Source organism: Macrobrachium nipponense, chromosome 6 (assembly GCF_015104395.2).
Source record: "Macrobrachium nipponense isolate FS-2020 chromosome 6, ASM1510439v2, whole genome shotgun sequence".
In the NCBI taxonomy this organism is placed as follows: domain Eukaryota; kingdom Metazoa; phylum Arthropoda; class Malacostraca; order Decapoda; family Palaemonidae; genus Macrobrachium; species Macrobrachium nipponense.
The window spans coordinates 81,164,885-81,189,771 of record NC_061108.1 but is presented as its reverse complement, the minus strand read 5'-3'; the positions used below and the strand labels follow the sequence as shown (position 1 = coordinate 81,189,771).

The window sequence follows — 24,887 nt, the reverse complement described above, 5'->3', positions numbered from 1 at the left end:
AAACTTTTTTGTAAAGCTAAGTGTTAATGTTTTCTGCCATTTGTTGATGTGTTTCGTAAAGTTAAGTGTTCATGTTTTCTGCCATTTGTCCTACTCCTCTGTCGCCACTTTCGGAGATTTGCCCTCACCGAAGGTAGGTCCACATTTTACTACATATGTACGTACAGTATTTTTTGTACCATGTACACTAATACACTTTATTTACAGGTATAGTAATCTTTATGTGGTATTGAATGGTCCAAATCGTTGTATTTCATTGTTTATTGGTCAATTTAGCTTATTATAAAATTTGATGTGGTGTTTTTGTAGGGCTTGGAACGAATCAGGCAATTTACATGTAGAACGTGGTTCGAGATACGAAAAAATCAGGTTACGAAAGCTGCTTCGGAACAGATTAATTTTGTATCCTGAGGCACTGCTGTACATGTACCATAATAATTCTCCTTCAGTAAGTGAGTGAGAGAGAGAGAGAGAGAGACGAGAGAGAGAGAGAGAGCGAGTGAGAGAGAGAGAGAGAGAGAGGGACCTTTACCTTACAGACCTTACATCTTGTTCGGGTTGTTCCCCAGGTCCCTCAGTGTGAGGCACCTCTAATGTCTACCAGAGAGTTGCTAGTACATCTTCCGGTATATTTTGCATCTTCCAATCTTGGATGGTCTGGGATGCAGTTTAGATATTTGTCGAGCTTATTCTTAAACACATCTACGCTCACTCCTGATATATTCCTCAGATGAGCTGGCAACGCATTGAATAGACGCTGCATTATCGATGCTGGTGGCGTAGTGGATTAATGTCCTGGTGTGCTTTCCTTAATTTTTTCCCTGGTATAAGTTTTTGGGCACTATTAATACTACCTCATGCTTGCTCCTTTCTGATATTTTTAGTTCCATGATATTTTCTGCCTTTTCCTTGTAGCCTTCTATCTGTTTTCCATGCCTGAATTATCATGTAGCGTTCTCTTTCCTTTCTAGACTATATAATTTTAAGAATTGTAGTCTTTCCCAGTATCTAGGTCCTTAACTTCTTCTATTCTAGCTGTAAAGGACCTTTGTACACTCTCTATTTGTGCAATATCCTTTTGATAGTGTGGGTACCATATCATATTAGCCAATATTCAAAGTGGACTACGAACATATGTTTTATAAAGTAATGAATTCATGTGGTTCAGCTTTTCTTGTTTTGAAGTGACCCGTTAACAACATTCCCATTTTTTGCTTTACATTTTGCCAACAGAGTTGCTATTTGATCATTGCATAACATGTTCCTATTCATCATCACACCAAGGTCTTTAACTGCTTCCTTATTGTGATGGTCTCATTATTAGGTCCCTTATATGCATATAGCTTTCTTTCTCTGTCTCCATAATTTATTGATTCAAATTTATCAGAGTTAAATACCATCCCTATTTACCATTCTCGTTTTTTGCCCGCCAATTCATATACTTTGTTAAGGTCTCTTTGTAGAGCGTTCCTAATCTTCATCACAAGTAATTTCTCTACTTATTCTTGTGTCATCTGCGAAACTACTCACTACCGAATCCTTAACATTATTGTCTATGTCTTCAATCATAATAACAAACAGTATTGCAGCTAACACCGTACCTTGCGGCACACCGGATATTACCTTGGCTTCATCCGATTTTCTCGTCGTTTGCAATAACTATCTGTTTTCTGTTGTGTAAAAATTCTTTTAACCATCTTCCTACTTTATCCACGATATTGTGTTTTCTAATTTTCTTCGCTAATATATTATGGTCTACTTTATCAAAAGCTTTTGCAAAGTCTAAATAAACCACATCTGTTCATTTCCGCTTTCATATTTTTGAATATGTTCTCACGGTGGACTAACAGTTGGGTTTGTGTACTTTTTCCGGGTACGAAACCATGTTTTGTCCTTTATTAAACAAATTATTTTTTATTAAATGTTTCATAATATTTTTCTTCATTACCCTTTCATACACTTTCATAATATGTGATGTTAGACTCACAGGCCTATAATACTTGCCTCTAGTCTTGATCCACTTTTGAAAGTAGGGGTAATATATGCTAATTGTGTCATCATAAATCTTGCCTGTATCTACACTTTGTCTTAATAATATTGCAAGTGGCTTTGCGATAGAATGAACTACTTTCTTTAACAAAATAGCAGGAAGTTCCATCAGGCCCTGCAGCAGCTCCATTTTTAATTTCATTAATAGCCTGCACAATATCAGCTTCATTAATATCTATGTCAGCTAAATATTCACTATTTTCATCCCTTACTTCTATATCATTTATCTTCATTATCTATTCTAGGGGTGAATTCTCTCTTATACGTTCTTTGCCAGTATGTTGGCAAATTTCCTTTTTTTCAATTCGTTTAATCTCCTTCCTTCAATTCTCAGAGGGCCTATTTCTATTCTTCTTTTATTCATCTTCTTCGCATATGAGTATAATAGTTTGGGGTTTTTGCTTGATATTTAATAGGGTTTTTTCTTCCAAGTCCCGTTTTTTCATTTTCTTTTGATTGTATAATCTTTTTGTTCTGCATTTTCTATCTTACTTTTTAGTTCTATAACTTTCCATGCATTTTTTTCTTTTGCAAGACCTTTTTTCCACTTTCTGATTTTCTGGAACAAGATCCTTCTGTCTCTTGGTATGCATGAATGATGTTTACTTTTCTTCTTCGGTATATATTTTTCCACTATTTTCTCCAATATTTTATATAATATCTCCGTATTTACCCTTATGTCATCACTTACGAAAATGTTATCCCAATCTTTGTTTAATTCTTCATTAATTTCTGACCATTTTATATTTTTACTGTAGAAGTTGTATTTTCCATATCCTTCCCACTTTTTCATTTCTTGCTTATCTCTATTTTCACTTGCTTTGGAATGAACTGTTAATTCTATGACATTATGGTCTGAAATACTCGCATTATAAACTATTATTTCTTTAACATAATTCATCTCGTTCACAAATACTAGGTCTAAAGTATTTTCCTTTCTTGTTGGCAGGTGATTTATTTGTTGAATGTTGTATTCTAGTAGCATATCTAATAGCTTTTCAAATTGCCTCTTATCTTCTGCACTACTATTACTCTCTTTTTTATATGTATAAGTACAACCACAATCTCCTATTCGTTCTTTCCATTCTACGAAAGGAAAGTTGAAGTCACCAGATAGGAGAATAGTCCAGTCCTTGTGATTTCTACATATATCATCCAATTTTCAATTATTAAGTCAAACTCTTTAGTATTAGGAGGTCTATATATTACTATGTTCATCAATTTTTCAGATTCAAATTCTACCGCTATTAGTTCACATTCTGAGTTACTATATTTCTCATATATTTTTCCTTGTTTTTTGTCTTTCCCATATATTGCGGTTCCCCCTTGATTCCTATTTTTTCTATCTGATCTATAAGTTTGGAACCCTTTTATTTGATCATCATTCCCAGTCTCTTGGGAATACCAGGTTTCACTTATATTCATTATATCTATTTTCTTTTCATTTTGGTTAGTTCTTCTAAGTACTCTATTTTTCTTTTTGAGTTACTCGTAACTAAACCCTGCGCATTCATCACTATGATGGTTTGCGTGTTTTCTCCTTCATTTAATACTGGTAGTAATAAGGATTTTCCCATGTCTCTTTCCTGTTCTGGTATGTTGTTCTTTTTTCATTTCCAGAAATTCTGACATTAAAAACAAATCCAACTTTTCCCTAATATTTGATCTTCCTTCATCATAATTATTCATTTTGTGTCTGAATCTGCAATTTTCTCCGTTTCTGCAATATCCTCTTGCATAATAAATACAGTTATTATCTCTTGAGTAGAATTTCGGAGCTGATGCTTTGAAATTTTTTGCTGACACCTCTGCATATCTCATTGGTGGTTTGCTTTTCTCTTTTACCTGATATTCTTGATTTCTCTCTTTATTTGTTTCTTTCTTATTTTGGATTTTATTACTTGGTTGGTTATTTATTTGATTATGATTCATGGCTACAGGGTGCATATATTTGCATTTTTTGTCGAACTTACATCCTTTTCCTTCTTTTAGGTTTTTACATATTTTTGGATGCAGATCTCTGCAATCATCCCCATATCCATCTAAGTATGCACATTTACCATATATTTCATAGTTTTGGACATATCTTAGGATGTTTGTAGTAACATCTTTCTCCAAATCTGCAATTCCCTCTTTTCAAAAGGTTGCAGATTTTGTCTTTCTTGTCTATTTTTTCCTCTTTCCCGTCATTGTATAGATCTGGGTAGAGCCTCTTCGGGATTTGCTTTTCTGTTGTCATATCGTAATTTTATTTCTGCGTAGGTATGCTGCTTTATTGCCTCATATGTAGTATCAATGAGTATCTCTGCATCCATACTTTTATCTTGTTCTTTGTTTTCCTTATTTTTTCTGTCATTTCATTTTTGTTTACTTCTCTTCCGTTTTCCTCTTCTTCTTTTTCTTCTTCTTCTTCCTCTTCCTCTTCTTCTTCATCCTCAACTATTTGTACATTCAATATTGATTTAATAACATTGTCTTATCCCATGATAGACATGGTTGAAACAAAAAATTCTTGTATCTTTTCTTTTCTCAAATCTTGTATTACCTCACACACTGTGGATGGGTCGGAATGTTGCATGCAGCACATTTTCTGATTAGGTTTTGTGGATTGACTATGCTATACCAAACCTTACACAGTTTGCATGCTTTTGGCATTCTTTTTCCTAATGCATCAATTAGGATATTCACAAGATTCACCTTATTCATTTTCTTTGTCGGAATATGTTGGTTTATGTATATTTTCTTTATGAGTCTCTTGACCACTTGGATTTTATTTGGAACTTCTTCAATTATTTTCAGATGTTTTTCATTAGATTTGTTCCAGTTTGAAGGATTATATCCTTCTAATATATCTATGAATGCTTTTGTATCTTTTTGGTTAGGACTGCTGCTGATTTCATAGATGAGAAATGCCAGTTCCCTTCCTGCTACCTCATCGTATTGCGAATCTGCTAAACACGCCAAATTACGCCACCTCTTCCAGCAGTTTGGAACTTACTGCCATCTTGTTCTGATTTATAGTATTACACTTGATAAACTAACTTAGAAGACGCTTTATCCTACTATTTTCACACTAATCTTATCACCGATAGTTCACGAACACTTCTAGATATTTCTCAAATTCTAGTCGTATGTTAAACTTGTGATATCTGTTGATTAATCTGACTTCACGCGGGTACGTCTCACCAAGCAAGATGGCTACTACAGAGAGAGAGAGAGAGAAATTACATGAACATTTAGTGGCAACACAACAGAACACACTCACTCCCCCTCCTGTCACATTACTTGATATATTTGATATCTTTACTACCTGCAGTTAGAAAGATATATGGGTGAGGACTTGGATTTCCTTCATTCTTACATAATCTTTTAATTCATAAACTAAAATCCTAATTCACTACAGTATTTTCCTTAATGATATTATTGCTGTTTACATTAATATTAATGTCTGAAAATTAGTAAATCATTTACGTATCATATAAAAAATTACAAATTTTTAATCAATTTGTATAGTTTTCAAGGCTAACAAACCTGAGGTCTTAACAATAGGATAAGTTAGGATATTTTCCAGGCACTAGCTGGTAACAGGTTATAAACAATCAAAGATTGTAAGCAAAGAATCTGTGAAATATGGCAACTACGTGTACTAGGTGATAGTTGGTCAGAGACCGCTCACCTACTCCATGATGCGTCCAGTCTTTCCCCAACCCAGGAACTGTAACAAAATAGAGGGGCAGCTAGAGGTGGGCAGTGAAACGTTAAGACCTCAGGTTTGTTAGCTATGAAAAATACAAATTGATTACAAATTTGACATTTGTTCATATGCAGAACAAACCTTCGGTCTTAACAATAGGATAGACTTATACTTGGAGGGAGGTACAAGTATCCTAAACCAGCTGGAAGTTAACCCATCTGACCACCCTTCCTAGAAGAACAAGTTCTAAAGAAGTTGGTCTAATGCCCTTGAGAAGATAAACTGATATCTAACAACTCAGCCATCTGGGTTGAAATACAATGATATATATTCATTGCATCCAGGGAATTTAAGAAAATTCTGCTTGTTCATGTGACAAACTATATAAACCACAGGGGTTTGTTATCACTCCGCACTCCCCCTTGCTAGAGAGAGAGGAGTATTTTGCTAGTGAATAGGGGGTTTGATATTTTAAAAACATAAAGCAAAACAACTTTCAGTATGGCTACCTTACTCACCTGTATCAGACCAGTCCAGCATATGACGTGTCTATTCCTCAACCCACCCGTAGGAAGCGGAAAGGAACAAAGAGATAGAAAGAGACCAGCCAACTCACTCAGTCTCTCTTCCACACAATCATTATAAGTAAGATACAAAACCGCCCTGTGAGGGGCACTGGGTGAATTATACAACTTGTTAGGCAGCCACCACAGGACCCAAGGAAAACATGTCCAAAGATCTGTGGGCAATGTCTTTCAAGTTAAAAGAAGTGAACGTGGATTGATGCAACCAGGAGCCAGCATTCAAAATTCTATGAACAGCAAAATTTTTCTTAAATGCCAGAGAAGAACTTATAACCTCTGATGTCATGTGCTCTAGCCTGTACAGACTCAGTGACAGAACCATCAAGAGAGGAGTAAGACTGCTTAATCGCCAGATGTATCCAAAATGAAATAGTATTCTTGGAAACCTATTCTGGAATGACCTGTGCTAACAAAAAATCTACGACATTTAGGTCTTAGATGCCGAATCTTTAAGAGAGCATTGTTGGGCTCTGACAGGACAAAGCAAGAGCTCCTGTGGGTCGTTGTCTATAAAGTCATTTGGTGCTGATGGAGTGGAAAAAGAGGCGAATCTGTCGTCACACACCAAGGGATTCTGGGTCTTATCCACAAATTCCAAGACAAACTCAAAGGCCACAGACCCCCAACTCTTGGTATGTTTCCCATCATAACTCAAGCCATCAAGCTCCCCAACTCTTTTTGAAGAAGCCAAGGCCAACAGGAAAACTGTCTTTAGCATCAGATCTCTGTCTGATGAACAGCACAAGGCTCGAATGGAGCTCGAGTGAGACTTCTCAGGACAAGCGAAACATGCCATGTGGGAGGCTTGAGTTCCCTTGGGGAACAGGTCTGTTTGAAACCCCTGAACATCAAGGAAATCTCCCAAGATGAAGAGATGTCCACGTCTTTCAGACATAACACTAAACCTAGTGCTGCTCTGTAGCCCCTGATGGTAGAAACATAGAGACCTTCCTCATCCCTGAGGAAGATAAAAAATCTAGTATACGCTGAACAGAGGCTTTGAGTGGAGAAAAACCCCGTCAATGACACCAATCACAGTAGACTGCCCATCTTCCCTAGTAAACTGCTGAAAAGGGCTTCCTGAGGTAACTGGACATACATCCAGCTGCCTCCTGAGAAAAACCTCTTGCTTGGAGGAAATACTTGATAGTCTCCATCCGTGAAGAGACAGGGACTCTACCAACAGGTGAAACCTTTCGACAAGAAGTTGGCAAAGAAGTTGCCACCACTGGGGAATCTCTCTTGGAACCTCTGAAGAAAAGAGGTAGAAGATTCAGGAACCGCTCAGCTTGAAGCCACAGAGGAGCCACCAAAGTCATCTTGAGATCTTGAGAACTCATTTCCCTGTTCAGAACTTGATGGATCAGGCAAAATGGAGGGAAAGCATAAACCTTGAGGTTGTCCCAAGGGTGTTGGAAGGTGTCCTCTGCCAGAGCAAGATGATCCGGGACCACTGAACAGTAAACTTCCAGCTTCTTGTTGAATCAAGAAGAGGTCTAGCATAGGCTTCCCCTGAACCTGAGACAGCCTGTCCGCCACGATCTGATGTAGGGACCACTCCGTGATCAGGATTTGGTTCTGACAACTTAGTCTGTCGGCTACCACCTTCCTCTTGCCTGGAATGTACCTGGCAAAGAGCTCCACCCAGTTGTCGATTGCCCACTGGTGTAACTAGACTGTCAACGAACGGAGGTGACGAGACACCAGACCCCCAGCTTGTTCACATAGGCAATCACTGTGGTGTTGTCGGATATCAGACCACTGAATGACCCTCTACCTTCTCCCAAAACTCTCTCAGCCCAAGAAAAGCTGCTTTCAACTCCAAACACTGATGTGTGGTAGCCTGTCTTCCACACTCCAAACACCCGACGCAAGGACGTCTCCTAGATGAACTCCCCAACCCAATATGGAGGCATATGAAAACAGAAGGGAGTCTAGAGAGGGAGAACACAGAGGGATTCCCACTGAGAGATTCTGGTGGTCCAACCACCAACAAAGGTCTTTTTTCACTTCCTCAGACAGAGGGACTCTGTAGAGGGGAATCTCCCTCAGGGGACCAGAAGTCTTTCAGCCTCCACTGCAGAGACCGAAGATGAAGACGATCATGAGGGACCAGCTTCTCTAGAGACACAAAATCCCCAGAAGGACCTGCCACTGGTGAGCTGGCTGTTCGGGTTGTGACAGGAACTTGTGTGCCACTAACCGCAACTCTCTAACCTCTGGTCCAACAGAAAAACCCTTGACGCTGCTGTATCTATAAGCATACTTAGGTAGAGAACTTTCTGGCTGGGAACCAGATTCAACTTCTCTAAGGAGCCGAAGAAGTCGATCTCTGTCCTGAAGCAGTTTCTACCTGGAACATGCTAACACCAGCCAGTTGTCGAGGTACCTTAACAGCAAATCCCTTGAGCATAAGCCCATGCTGAGACGAGGGCAAAGACCCTTGTGAATACCTCAGGAGAAGCGGTCAACCCGAAGCACAGGACCTTAAACTGATATATCTGGTTTCCCAGAGTGAAGCGAAGAAACTTTCTTGACGAAGGGTGGATAGGAATCTGGAAGTAAGCATCCTTTAAGTCTATTGACTGCAAGAACTCATTGTCCCTTATCGCTGCCAACACTGCCCAAGGTGTCTCCATCTTGAACTTTGTCTTCTTGACAAAATGATTCAAGGTGGAACAGTCGATTACTGGTCTCCAGTCACCTGACGCTTTGGGTACCAGGAATATCCGACAGCAAAACTCTGGAGAAGGATGGTTTACTACTTCTATCACACCCTTGTTCAGCATTTTCAACGCTTCCTCCCGAAGAGCTACGAACTTCGGGGAGCCGTGGGCATATGTCCAATTGAGAAGGGGTCTATCCAACAGGGGGGGAGAGAAGTCGAATGGTAGTAAATATCCCACCTGCAGAATGTCTACTACCCATTTCTCTGCTCCATACCTTTGGCACTTGGCCCACTGGCCCACCAGGAATTCCCCTACCCGTGGCAACGGACAGGGAGAGGCGCCCACTCTATCAACGACCCCCTCTGCCCCTTCCCCTAGAGCCCCTACCAGGCTTGTGGGGGGGGGATTGAAAGAGAAGTTGTTGCCTCTTTGTCTTGGTCTGTGAGGGAGATTGAAAGACCCTCACAGAAGCAGAACTCTTCTAATATTTAACAGGCGAAGATCTCACCTGTTGTTGAAGAGGACGAGGGCATCGTGAACATGCCTCTACTTAGATACTGCCTGATGTACTATCCTGTCTTTAGCATCTACCCGTCGCCAGTCAACTGTATCTTCTAATTCAGTCCTTGGAAACAAAAACTACGAATCAAGGAGATCCCCATTCCTGAGAGACGACAAAGACTCAGAGTCTGCTGAACTCGCCACCTTGGACAGTGCTGCGTCTCTCCTGGTCAGGAGGAATCACGTATGTGAATGTGTAACGCCTACCGAGTGGTCCCGAGACAAGGAACACTGCCAAAGAGAGCTACCTGAAGGAGATGGCCTCCTAAGGTTAAGGTCTCTTCCAGGAGAACAAGAAACACATCCGTGGGTCAGGGAAGCCTCATGTTCCTGACTGTCAGACCCAGTCTTGCCGAGCAAAGAATCATTACATGAAGCTTGAGCCACCTTCATATCTGCAACCTCTGACCTTTTAATTGGCGCTTTATCTTCCTTACACTAGACGTTCTGGTACAGGAACAGATGAAGAGGGGTCACCTCTGATATCAGCACGTACGTACAGGGATGATTCACGTTGATGTAAAAGAACAGATGAAGAGTGGTCACCTCCAATACCATCAGCATGTACATGTAGGGATGATTCACGTCCGTGTATGGATGATGCAGAAAATCTCTTATTGCTCTCAATACTCGCACTGTCACGAACATATACGTGAGAGGGAGAGACACGGCCTTGAAGGGAAGACAATGACGCACATTATTCACATGCACAGGAGATACACAACCATGTATTGAAGATGAGAATGCCTTTCTTCCACTAGCTCCACTGACAACCTCCTGAACGCAAATGTGTGAGGAAGAAACACGACGTTGTGGGGCAGATGGCAAAGCACTCCTCTCATTTGCACGAAAACAGGCATGCATGGGAGAGACAGGGTCATGTTGGGCAGAAGGCAATGCACTCCTTTCACTCGTAGATGATATCACAAAGTCCTTTATCCTTCAATGTCTGACACAATGGTGAGTCAGAGGAGGAGTGAAAATGATATTTTAAAGATAAAATAAGGTTTCACATATACTTACCAAACAATTACTACATTAGCTTTACGCTTTCTTACCTGGCAGTCGAAAATTCAAATTCCTGGCGGCAGTGACGGCGCTGCTATCGTTTGTGTAGGTGATACAGATCCCGCCCACTGCTGAGCTAACTTCAATTCGTTGAGCCGCAACATCCACCTGTGGGGAGGAGGGAGGGCTCTGATTATGTAATTGTTTTGTAAGTATATGTGAAACATTATTTTATCATTAAAATATAATTTTCACATAAGTGACTTACCAAACAATTACATTAGCTGACTCCATATTACCTGGAAGGTGGGTATATGGACAGCTTTATGAACAAAAGACGATAATCATGTGCTCACATTATATATAATGTTTGCAGTACGTTTACCTTGTGAGAGAGCAGCTACAGGTAGATACTGCCTCTGGTCGGCGCTCTCATTATATGTAGGAGATGTGGGAGTAATGGCCAGGGTCTTCCCTACTAACGGTGGGATTTTTGCAATCATGGAAGTACACTGATGACTGACAAAACAACAATAATTTGCCCTTGCCCTGGGGGAAAAGACCAGATAAAAACCACACAACACCATCACCTACACTAAAAACCATATGATACCCTTAACCAGATATAAGAACTGGTGGGTACTTCAGGTACATGTACCCCCAGGCTTCCCAAAAACTCAAAAACCTCAAATTCAAGGCAAGGAGATAGTAAAGGGAAAAAACCGGGTCCCCCATATGCTTCCTCTCCCAACACCATTCCCGCTACTGACAATGGTCCCAATCTAAAGCAGTTTTCATAAGTAGTTCTACCTCCTTCAAATAGTGATGCAAACACCGATTTCAACCTCCAGAATGTTGTTTGCATAATGGAGGACAGAGACATATTTTGTCTGAAAGCCAAAGACGTTGCAACTGCACAAATCTCGTGCGTCTTCACTTTCAGCACCCTAAGAGCACATTCCTGAGTTTGGGGATGCACTTCTCGGATCAAACTCCTCAGGAAAAAGGACACTGCATTCTTTGAAAGAGGCTGAGACGGATCTTTCACCGAGCACCAGAGTCGGTTCGACTCTCCTCTCACAGTTTCTGTCCTAGTCAGGTAGTGTCTGATGGCTCTGACCAGACACGATGTACGTTCCTCGTCTTCCGACCCGACTAAGTCCATTAAGTTCTTTATCTTGAAAGAGCAGGGCCAAGGATTCAAAGGATCCTCATTCTTAGCAAGGAAGTCTGTTACATATGAGCAAACTGCATTGCCCATGGCAAAACCCACTTCCTTACTCATCGCCTGCAACTCGCTTACTCTTCTCGCTGTGGCTAAGGCGACTAGGAATATTGCCTTCCTAGTTACCTCTCTCAAGGTTGCCGAATTCAACGGTTCGAATTGGGGACCGTTGAGCCACCTTAAAACTACATCCAAATTCCATTCCACTTCTTCAGGCTTGAAAATCTTGGAGGAACTAAAGGATCTGATCAGGTCACTGATGTCCTGATTTGACGAGATGTAGAGGCCTCTATGCTTGAATACTGAAGTAAGCATGGCCCTATATCCTTTAATTAGTGAAGTGGCCAACTTCTTGACGTCGCTCAGAAATAAAAAAAATTCTGCAATTTCTGTTATAGATGTTTCAGAAGAAGAGATGCACCATGACCTAAAGACTCTCGACTTGGACTGGTATAGCTTGGCAGAAGAGCTTCTTCTGCAGCTAGCAATAGGTTCTGACTCCCTTCCCAAAAAACCTTTTGCTCTGACCAGGTTCCTGACAGTCTGAATCCTGTCAGGGCCAGAGAGGACAATCCTGGGTGATATCGGTTGAAATGGGGTTGTCTGAGAAGCGATGGATTTTGTGGAAGTAGTCTGGGAAAATCCACCAGCAGATTGAGAAGGTCCGGGAACCACTCTTTCCTGGGCCAGAATGGAGCTACTAGGGTCATTGTCATATTTTGGTGCAATTGAAGCTTGTTTAATACCTCTCTTATCATCCCGAAGGGAAGAAAAGCATAAATGTCCAGTCCTGTCCAATCTAGTAGCATCGCATCTGTTCTCCACGCTAGTGGTTCTGGAATTGGAGAACAGAAAATGGGGAGGCGATTGTTCCTTGATGTGGCGAACAAGTCTATTCTATTGATGGTCTTCCCCTAAGCTTCCAGAGGTCCTGACACACTCTCGTTCAGAGTCCATTCTGTTGGTGTTGGTAACACCTGATTCACCTGACTCAGTTTGTCTGCAATAACGTTCAATTATCCTTGGACGAATCTTCGAAAAAGGATGACCCTCTGCTCGTTCGTCCAGGTGAGGAGATCTTCGGCTATCTTGTCGAGAGAGAACGAGTGGGTCCCTCCCTGCTACATATGACAACGCTGTGGTGTTGTCCGAGTATATCGCTATGTTCCTTCCGGTGCCTAATGGTCGAACACTTGTAGCCCTAAGAGGATGGCCTTCAATTCCTTCCCATTGATGTGCAAGGTCTTTTCTCGTTCTGTCCACAGACCTGATACTCTCTTGTCTCCTAGGAGGGCTCCCCATCCGCTGTCCAAGGCATTTGAGAAGAACTGCAGGTCGGGGTTCGACACGACTAGGGAAAATCCTTCTTGTAATCTTTCCCTCGAATGCCACCAACAAAGATCCACCTTTATCTCTTCCGTCAGAGGGAAAACTAGTGAGTCCGGTTGTGTCTTCTGAGACCAATTTGCTTTCAGAAAGAACTGAAGCAGCCTCATGTGCAGGCGTCCTAATCTGACAAAACTCTCCACTGAAGCCAGGGTCGCGAGTAGGCTCATCCATTCGAGAGCTGAGCAGGATGGGCGAACCAGAAATTCCTGGACTGCCGACAGGCAGGACTCTATCCTCTTCGGGGAGAGAAAAGCCCAAAAAGTTAGAGAGTCTAGTATCATCCCTAAATAGAGAATCCTCTGAGTTGGAATCAATTGGGACTTCTCTATGTTTATTAGAATACCCAATTGCTGTGTCAAAGTAAGTGTCTTCTCCAAGTCCGTTACACACTGAAGACTGGATCTGGCTCTCAGGAGCCAATCGTCTCAGTAAAAAGCTGTGTTGATCCCCATCAAATGCAGCCACTTTCCCAGAGGAGCGAGAATCCGAGTAAATACTTGAGGGGCGGTTGACAGACCGAAGCAGAGGGCTCTGAACTGGAAGACTCTTTTCTTGAAGACAAATCTTAGGAACTTCCTGGAGCTCTGATGGATGGGGACATGGAAGTATGCATCCTTCATGTCGAGAGACACCATCCAGTTGCCCGGTTGGATGGCCAACATTATCGATCGACTGGTTTCCATTTAGAATTTCGTCTTCTGGACGAAGATGTTCAGAGCGCTTATGTCCAAAACAGGTCTCCATACCCCTGATGCCTTGGGGACTACGAAGAGCCTGTTGTAAAATCCTGGGGAGTTCATGTCTGTTACCTCCTATATGGCCTCTTTGCTGATGAGCTCTTCTACTTCTTTGGCTAAAGCCAAAGCTCTTGTTGATCCTGTCGAGTATACTGTCAAACAGACAGGTGTACTGGACAGTGGTGGATCCTCAGTAAATGGGATCACATATCCCTCTCGAAGCACCTGTATTACCCACTGTTCCGCTCCTCTTCAACTCCATTCCTCCCAGTAGTTGTGGAGTCTTGCCCCCACGGGTGTGTGAAGGATCTTTCATTGATTTATTTGTCTTAAAGGGATGTTTCTTGGTAGACTTGGAGGTAGTTCGTAGGTTAGTCCTTGGTCTCTGCAGAAGATCATTGGTGGACTTTTTCTCGAGGTCCAACAGTACATGCTTGATGGTTTCTGGGAACAGGTGAGATTTACTCTGGGGGGAGAACAACAAAGCCGATCTTTGGTTCGTGGTTACTCCTCGAGATGTGAAGGAGCACCACTGTTCTCTCTTCTTGAGTACTCCCATAGTGAATAAGGCAGCAAATTCCCCTGAACCGTCTCTCACTGCCCTGTCTGCACAGGACAACACATTGAGCCAGTCCGCAGAAAATTCTTCATCTAGAGACTGGCAATCTTCAATTTTTCTGGCTAACGATCACTTTGCACAAATTCTTCACCAGGTGATCTAACTCGGGTGAAGAGAACAACACTTTCGCAGCCAAGAACGCTGCTCTTCTGTGTGAGTCCACAAGGCTGGAGAAGTCTCCTTGGGAGGAGGCAGATACTCCCAAAGAAGGAACTTCTCCTGACACATAAAACCTGTAGGTTTTATTCTGCAGCTTCGACGGAGGGTAGGTGAACGAAGCCTTGCCTGACTCCCTCTTCATAGCAAGCCACTCTTCTACTTCCTTCAGTGCTTTCTTCGCCAAGAACTCAAATTTCTTGTCCATCTTGGACTCTAACATGGAAATGGTGTTGGGATCGGAAACATGGGATACCTGGTCTGGAGTAATTGGTACTGAAGTTGGAGGACTATCAATAGGTGAAATATTAGATAAAAGTGGAGAAGATAGAGACAGTTTGTTCGCCTCTAAAGGCACAGGAATTGTCTCTACTCTAGTTTTACTACCTGCTCTCAGAGCTGTTTTCCTTTTCCTATCTTTGTCCATTTTATCCAAATGAGCTTGAAAAGTCTTCCAACCTCGTTCATCTAAACTACGGCACTTATCACAAGTTAATTCCTTACTACAGCACTGACCCCTACATTAACACATTTGGAGTGCGGATCGTAACATAGTTTAGCTAATCTAATTTTGCAGCCACTGCTGCAAAGCCTAACTGATGAAGAACTAGCATCAGACATCTTCGTAATAACTCCCTCTTCATAGCAAGCCCCTCTTCTACTTCCTTCAGTGCTTTCTTTGCCAAGAACTCAAATTTCTTGTCCATCTTGGACTCTAACATGGAAATGGTGTTGGGATCGGAAACATGGGATACCTGGTTTGGAGTAATTGGTACTGAAGTTGGAGGACTATCAATAGGTGAAATATTAGATAAAAGTGGAGAAGATAGAGACAGTTTGTTCGCCTCTAAAGGCACAGGAATTGTCTCTACTCTAGTTTTACTACCTGCTCTCAGAGCTGTTTTCCTTTTCCTATCTTTGTCCATTTTATCCAAATGAGCTTGAAAAGTCTTCCAACCTCGTTCATCTAAACTACGGCACTCATCACAAGTTAATTCCTTACTACAGCACTGACCCCTACATTAACACATTTGGAGTGCGGATCGTAACATAGTTTAGCTAATCTAGTTTTGCAGCCACTGCTGCAAAGCCTAACTGATGAAGAACTAGCATCAGACATCTTCGTAATAACTTGCTAATAACTAGGCAGCTGGCTGATGAAGCAAAAGAACCAACCAAGAAATTGTACATCACCAAAAAGATATAATCCACAATGTCGACTGCAAAAACAAACCACCGTTGTTACCCCATGGCCGGCAGAAAACGAATTGAAGAAGTTAGCTGAGTAGTACCGGGTATTCCAAAAAGTGGAAGGGATCTGCATCACCTACAAAAACAATGGCAGCGCCACCACCGCCACCAGGAAATTGAATTTTCGACTGCCAGGTAAGAAAGCGTACAGCTAATGTAATTGTTTGGTAAGTCACTTATGTGAAACTCCCCTTTCTATGAGGTCTCTTACTAGCAGGAGTCGAGGGAGAGACCCTCCATTTACAACTCTTCTCGGTAGATACAGCAGATATCCTCTCTCGCAAAACAGAGTCCAGCTTCTTGAAGACCACTTGAACCAACGCCTCAGACGATGATGTCATATCGGGAAAATGAGGATGACCACCGACTGCCTCTACGTCATAGGCTGAGAAGACACTGGGAGTGACATCATGATACCTCTAAGAGACCAGCACTGGTAGTGGTTGATGGCCTCACTAGTGGAGCGATAAAGCGCGACCCAGTGAGAGTCGACGATGACAAAGGGGCTTTGCAAGGTGGCAGCACGTGAGAGCCAAGGTAGAGGAGTCCTGGGGGAGGCAGGACTGCTATAGGGGCTGGTAGGGGGGTACGCGCTTCCAAGAAATGTGACAACAGCCCATCCAAGGAAGGAGAACCCTGTAACCCAAGCGATGATAGACAGAGAGCCGCCATCTTGGATGACTTCAAATCTGAAAATAAGATATTATATGGTGTAGCCTCCTCCCTCTCAGGCAGAGGATTAGAACCCGGGGTAGAGAGGGCTACATTAAACATAACATCATCATCCTGTGGTACTCCAAATATTTCCATCGGCGAATCAATGGAAGAAAAGGAAGGAGACAGGGGCGCACTAGTCACAGGGAGAGCAATCGCGGGAGAGGAAGAAGCCAAATCGTCCAGCCAAGGAGCAGAAAAACCTTCCCAAGTACATAAATTCGAAACTCTGTGATGTTCCCTCTTCTTGTAAAACACTCTCCACTGCAACTTTAGCCAGGAACAACATTCCAGGCAAGGATTAGTTATTGTACAAAAATTAGCACAGCACCTACTGCACATTGTATAAGGATCTGTAACAACAGCAGCCAGAAACCTTGAGCACGGAAATCCCCGAATGCCTGGGCACATGCGTTAATGAGGTCATGAAAACTGCTGAATCCATAATAAACAGAAACTATAACACACACACTGAAAAGAAAGAAACACAGCACAAATCAACTGGCTTGGAGGGAGAGCAAAGCAATAGCATCTACTCTCCAAGATGGTTAGGGAAAGACTGGACACGTCACAGAGTAGGTGAGCAGTCTCTGACCAACCATCATCTAGAACACGCAGGAGTTGCCAGATCTCACAGATTCCATGCTTACAATCTTTGATTGTTTATAACTGGTTCCAAGCTAGCGCTTGGAAAATATCTCAACCTATCCTATTTTCAAGACTGAAGGGTTGTTCCGCATATGAACAAATATGCGTCTCTGTAAAAGAGAGAGAGAGAGAGAGAGAGAGAGAGAGAGAGAGAGAGAGAGAGAGAGAGAGAGAGAGACGAGAGAGAGAGATGAGAGAGAGGAGAGAAGAGAGGAGGAGAGAGGAGAGAGAGATTTTATTATTTTTCTTATATGAATAGTTAATCTTATTAAACTTACCAATACAGTAATAATCAATATTAATATGTATTTGTAAATTAGTAATTTTTGTACCAAAAAATGTATTCAGTCATGACAATAACAACAAAATACACTAATTAGTGAATATTTATTATTAGAAAAACAGCGAATAAATGAATTCCAGTGAATAATGGGTAGATGCCATCCAAACAAAAATCTGTGAATAAGTGAGTCTGCAAATCTCGAGAACGCGAATAAGGGGGGGGAACACTGTATATTGTATTCATTTTTAACTGAAGACCACACTCCTTGGCCAATAGTTCTGTTGGGCATAATCATTCTAAAACAAACCAGATCTACTCCTTTTTCAAAGATTATATGTCTCCTGTTTCTCCAAACAGCCAGGTCTATAAACATAACACAATTCAGCAACCAAGAATCGATTAACTGATCACTTATAGTGAATTATTTACAGGAACAACAGGCTAACTTTTTTAGATAACTGTGACCAATTAATCAATGGTAGATCACTCAAAATGTTCTCTGCAGCATGATATACCCATGGGGGACATGAAGAAAGCACAAAAGCTCCCACCCATTACAACACTTTGTACTAATTATTTTTCTACATGATGAAAAACAATCAGAAACACTAGCTCAATAAACATCAACTGAGAGCAAAGCATGACAAATGTATACTCAATAAACATCAACTGAGAGCAAAGCATGACAAATGTATACTCAATAAACATCAACAGAGAGCAAAGCATGACAAGTGCACTAAGAGACAGCCAAAGGAAATGTGGATGGTGAGGCAAGTAAGACTGGGGCATTCCCTTGTCACCAAGTCGATGGCTATCTCCAGCTCGCACATACTACTCTATAAATGGTGATGGTCTATGTTAACAGAGGAACAAAACTGATTTAATAATTTAAACAAACATATACAAAGAATAATTATAAAATTCAACTTGAATCATTGACACAAGTAACACTGCACAAAATTTTCTTCCCTAGTACTGATCAGCATCTATGGATACACATACAGGAGACAAAGAAAGACAAAATCTACATCCCACAAATAAAAGCCTTTCTACAAATGCAAATAAATAAACATTTTGGTCAAACAAAATATCACACCATATAACTGACTTACCTGACTTATTGTTCCTTCAGAAGCAGCCCACAGGAATTTATTTGTGATAGTCAAACTTCCTAGGTCAGCAACCAACAAGGTTTCTGAGCGACTTGACATGGGTAGAAAAATTACAGGAGAACCAGCACTTATGTCTAATGACACACGTGATCCTCTCCTATATTCCGACAGCTGAAAATATTGGAAAGAAAATAATGTATACAAAAGAAACATTACGGTCTGAGAGTACATGTTTTACTATGCATTTGTACACCTGGAAAAGGCATTTGTTATCTTATATCAAGGCAGGTATGATTTTGGTATTTAAGAAAGAGGGAGGTGGCAGAAAAGTTTATTAGGCTGGTTGAAATGATGTATAAAAGAACAAGGACCGCAGTATTAACAGCCAGTGACAAAGACAATTTGTATTTTTCATAGTTTCAAACCTTCGGACTTAACAATAGGATCATTTCTAGCACCTTGCTGGATCCAGTTAAATCGCAGATGAAAAGCAAGGAATGTTGCAAGATCTGGCAATGCGTGCCTATATCGGGTGAAAAGTGGTCAAAGACCATGCAACCAAACCACAGCGTTCAGTCTTTTTCTTAACCTCCTGGGCAAGAGTTGTGGTTGTTAGAACTGGGTTACATGATCGATCAGCATTTAGCCCATTTCTGTTTGTACTGATTATGGATGTATTGAGTGAAAGAATAGGAATGTAAATCTATAGCATTTATTATAAGATTATCTGGTGAGTATGGCAGAGACTATAAGAGGATTGCAAAGAAAAGTAAAAAACTTGCAGGAATATCTTGAATGGGGTGGCATGAAGGTAAACGTGGGCACAACTGAGGTTATTGGGTCTAACAATCACAGAGGGGATAAGTTATTTGTACAAGACAAAAGAGACCAAGCTTTACAACAGATGAGGGATTTAAATTACTTGGGATCTACTTTAAGCCAGGGGGAGGATAAAATCAGCTTAGGGGAAATGGACAGAGGTGGCAGGGTAGTACGTATATTGTTTACCCAACGAATGTCAAATAAACTGAAAATAAAGATCTATTGCACTGTAATAAGACCAGTGACATTGTATAGTTCAGAAACATATGCATTAAGAAGGATAGGAAGAACAAAAGCTGGAGCAAACTGAAACGAGGATACTGAGGTGGAGTCTGTGGATCTCACTGAATGAAAGGCTAAAAAATTAAGAAATCAGAAGTGCCAATGTGGTAAAGATTACTGATAAGATGAAAGACTTGAAACTGAGAGGGTATGGGCATTTGGTAGGAAGGAGACAGGAGTGAAGTGGGCTTGGGTGGAACTTGTTAGTGGTAGAAGGTCAGGGGAGAGGCAAGGATTAGATAGAGTGATAAAGTGAAGGATGACTTGGAGAATGGTTAGGTGGAGGAACATGCTTTTCACAGGACGAGTTGAAGGTGCATCAAGGCAACTGACCCCTTAGCATAGGGATAGCAGTGGGGATGAAGAAGATAACTCGGTAACTTTCTCTGTTGTTGGTTCTCATGATTTTATTACCAATTATTACTAATTGCCATATTTCTAAAGTTTATTGTAGATATCAGTAATGTGTTTTTGAGAAACTTGCTAAAACCCTAACCCCAACCAACCTTTTTTACCCAGTCTCAGTGTCTGCATAAGGAAGAGAATACTACAGATGTGCTTAAAGATTTTGTAGAATAAAATTGCTAGTCTTATGTATATGGCATCACACAAAGACCATTCATCCCAATAACATCTCAAAGTCACTAGTCACCAATTAAGTACTGATATGGTAAAATATTGCCTACACCATAGCAATCAAATCTGAGCAGCAAACATTAACTGGCTACCACTATGCTGTTATGAAAAATACAGTACTACAGTGGTCCCCCCCTATTCGCGGGGGATGCGTACCAGACCCCCCGTGAATAGTTACAACCCGCGAATGTTTGGAACCCCCCTCTAAAAATGCTCATAAACTCCTATCCTGAACATGCAAACACCAAAGCATTCCTAAAAAGACCATCCTTCATCAAATATACATAAAATATCCTATTAAGGTTCATATTAATCTTTGAAATATTACTGATACTGTTTTAAAGTAAATCTTACATTTTATGGTTATACATAAATACATACTATGTACGTACTGCATGACTTAGTTACGTATGTGAAAATAATTCAGTCCCCCCATAAATATTCAGTCATGCATGTTTTCTTTCATACTGTTACTATTTGAGACATCCATTTTCTTTTTACAAGGGAAACAATTGTATGTGAAATCAACAATTGTATGTGAAATCACAAGAGACAGAGAGAAAGAACAAAATATGTATGATCATTAAACAATTGTTTTACGCTAGTACAACATATGTAAACAGGGTACTCACCAGTGATGAATGTTGATTAAAGATGATGATGATGAATTAGCCGTACAGTCCGATGAATGACGATGAAGATATGACTGTACAGCTAAGCAGAGGAGTTACATATCCTCTGAGGGCGCCTCTTCACCTTCAGGAGGCGCTTCGGGAGGCAGTGACTCAGGCGATTTGGGAGGCACTTCTTCAGGCGATTCAAGAGGCACTACTTCAGGCGATTTGGGAGGCTTTGGAGGGTCTTTCTTCGTTCGTGTGATGAACATTGTGATTGGTAACTGCTGCCGTTGCTTCTTCATGGTGGTGAGAGCTTGATTATAGGGCTCCAATGCTGTATCTAGAATATTAGAAAACTTCAAGGAGTGCTCCATGTAAGGATCCCATGTTGCGACAAACTCCTGGAGGTCGTTTACCATTTTTTTTAACTTGGGACAGGCGTTCCAAAGTCAGGCCCTCCTACTCCTCCTCCTGATCCTCTCCTGAACCTGGAGTGTCTTCTTCCTTGCTGGCGGACTTAGTCAGCTCTTCCAAGTCCTGGTCGGTAAGGGGGTCAGAGTGGGCATCAATGAGGGTGCCAACTTCTTCCTCGGTGATATCGTCAAAGCCCTCACCACCAAGAATTTTTGCCAACTGGACTGCCTTATTAATGGCTGAATGCTGGATTTCCTGGGGAGAAAAGCCTGTATAATTATGGACACAGTCTGGCCACAACTTACTCCAGCAGGCATTCAGTGTCTCCTTCTTCATGTCCTTCAATGACCGGTCAATGACAGACAGACACGTGGCAATCGGGAATTTACCTAATAATCTTTCAGCGTAAATTCGCTGTCACGGTCCATTGCATCAACAAGGTGCTGGAGGGAGTTCCCAGTGTAGAGTGCCTTGAAGGCACGGATGACGCCCTGATCCATAGGCTGGAGGATAGAGGTGGTGTTGGAAGGAAGGAACTCAAGCTGGACTCCCTTGGAATAAAGATCGAGAGGGTGGCCACCAGCATTGTCCATTATCAGCAAGACCTTGAAGTTGATGTCCAAATCGGCCAGGTATTGCCTAACTTGAGGAATGAAACTGGTGAAACCAATACTCCGTCAGGACTTTGGTGACCCAGGCCTTGGGATTATGCATCCAGAAGACGGGCAGTAACGCCTTGTTCTTGTTCTTAAGTGCCTTGGGATTTGCAGCCTTGTAAATGAGGCCTGGTTTCAGCATAAAACCAGCCGCATTCCCGCACATCAGGAGGGTCACCCTGTCCTTTTGTGCCTTGAATCCGGAGGCTTTAGCTTCATCCTTCATAAGGTACGTCCGGGACAGCATTTTCTTCCAGAACAGGCCAGTTTTGTCCATATTGAACACCTGTTATGGGCGATATCCTTTCTCCTGGATTATTTTCATGAAGGCATCTGGATATTTTGCGGCTGCCTCTTTGTCTGCAGATGCAGCTTCCCCATGTAGGGAAAAAGACTTTAGATGGAACCTTTTCTTGAACCGGTGGAACCATCCTTTGCTCGCCTGAAATCCTTGGGGAGCTGAGGACAGTCCCGGTTGTGGTTCTTCTTCTTCGTCTTCCTCTTCAGGAGCTGGTTCTCCAAAGCCCAAGAATTCCAATGTCCCTTCTTCATCGCCTTCCAGTGCCTCCACATCTTCGGCTTCAGCTTCCTCTTCCTCACCACCTTGTGAAGCAGTAGGAGTTGATAGCTGCTGGTAGATCTGTTGTGCTTTTTGGCGTATGATCTTGGAGTCAAGGGGCACGTTCTTCTTCCTGCAGTCCTTGATCCAGAACGCGAGTGCAGATTCCATTTTCACGATGGTTTTGTCTCTCACTGTGGACACAGCCTTTGTGGTGCTAGGAAAATTCGGTCCCAGAAGATTCGGTCCCAGAAAATTCGGTCCTGAAATCTCATTCTCAGAAAATTCGGTCCCAGAAAATTTCTAAAATCTAAATAACCAAGCCCAATATAACCTTTCTGAAAAAAGACATAAACATACAGAAAATAAACCAGGTGAGCCTATAATAATTTCAACAATCAACAGTCATGATCATGTCGTCTCGCCATTTCAACATTGAGGAAAAAGTTGCAGGAAGGAGGTGAAACAAGAACTCGGGTGCTCATTTCCGAAGTTACAAGTAATATTAGTAAGAATGCAAAATATGAATTACCACGGTTGCAAACGGTTTCTAGAAGCATTACAAACTTAAATAATCGATTATGTATTTATTGATAAGAAGGAACTTGTTACTTTATATTTTTTTGCTTTTTAAACTTTTTCTGATATGGGACCGAATTTTCCGGGACCGAATATTCTGGGACCCAATTTTCTTTATTTTGTGCACAATATGCTATATTTTATATTATACTGTATAGGTTTTTTTTGTTGAAGAAACATACCTTTTTTTACACTTTTATTAATAAAATTATAATTCTTTACTTTGTTTAATTTTATCATCAGTTAGATTACGATTTCATTGCCAGTATATAAATAATTTCTGGGACCAAATTTTCTGAGACCGAACTTTCTGGGACCGAACTTTCTGGGACCGAAATTTCTGGTCACCGTGGTGCCATAGTATGTCATACTAACACTTTTTCTCATTTAATTTTCTTTTTTCTTTATATATCTCACTGTGCTCTCATTCACTTTGAAATGGCGGCCGACTGCAGCGTAACTTTTTCCCTCCTTCAACATATCCAGAAGTTTCACCTTCTCGTCAAGCTTCATTACTGTCTTCTTTCTTTTAGCTTCTTGGCCAGAAGACTTAGAAGGAGCAGGGCGCTTTTTAAAAGGGGCCATTTTCGGTACGATGTACACAGATATTTGCTGATACGCACAAGAGCTTAGCGTTAATGTTCGCGTATGCCCGTAAGTTTCTGCGCAGTGAGGCTGCTCGGGTACTAGATGCGCGATACCCACAATTCCATCTCCGCAAAATGGGGCCAGGGTTCAACCAATCAACACCAAGTATACAGCCAATGAGCGACAAGGAAAATGAATGCTGCTCCTGGATTGGCTGCTGTGCAGACAACAGCGTTTTAAATATTTTGTTTGGGTACTGCTCTAAGAAGGCGTCACGGTATCATAAGATTTGTTTATCTGCGGAAAGTTGGCTTGGGTAGAGCATCTTTTAAGAAAACCCGACTTTGTTACCAACATTTTGCTGTTTTTACATGAAAGTATTACAGAACTGTAATATTTGAAAATTAATAAAGCTTTTTTTCATCATACAGTATTTTGTCACGAAAATATACTCATTATGTATGTATGAAAAATACACGTACATATAAGTACTGCGTGCCGCAGACAGAAAAATACGTACCCTGCTACAAATAGATAATCACTGTCTTACGTACTTTAGATATGGTCTGCATACTTTTATCATCATCCTAAAACAATTTATGTATATACATATCATATTTAGAAATCATCTTAAAACATTTCATAAAATGTACAGCCTGCACAATGCGTACCCAATTGACCCAATACATATGTATGTAAGTTCAATGGCAGTGTTGCTAAACTAACGCGTTTCACGTTAGATCTGGAGTTTTCAGATTTAATCTAGCACCATTGTTTTCCAATTTGCGCGGTCGCGCAATCCTAGAGATTTCTATGATTATCTAGTGTGAAATTTGGCATGTTATCGAAGGTAATGGAAAAATTATTAATAATATATTAACACAGTGGTGCTTAAAAATCTGCCCTAATGCCAATTTTACATAAACAACAACTGTCACGTGTGTGACACACCTTTGAATGTCTTTGAGACAAACCCTGAGGCTATAATTATAAGATTATTGGGGTTGTTTTTCATTTCCAGGTACTGCTTAAATC

General features: G+C 41.2%; 1 protein-coding gene across 4 annotated transcripts in view; it reads right to left on the bottom strand.

Moving 5' to 3' along the window:
* LOC135216276 (intermembrane lipid transfer protein VPS13D-like) overlaps positions 1 to 24,887 on the bottom strand; it is a 999,641-nt gene that overhangs the window by 597,372 nt on the left and 377,382 nt on the right. For all 4 annotated transcript variants that reach the window (XM_064251439.1, XM_064251442.1, XM_064251440.1 and 1 more), the window contains one exon: positions 18,700 to 18,870. In XM_064251439.1, coding sequence (XP_064107509.1) covers positions 18,700 to 18,870 — 171 coding nt within the window. The remainder of the gene's footprint in view (positions 1 to 18,699; positions 18,871 to 24,887) is intronic.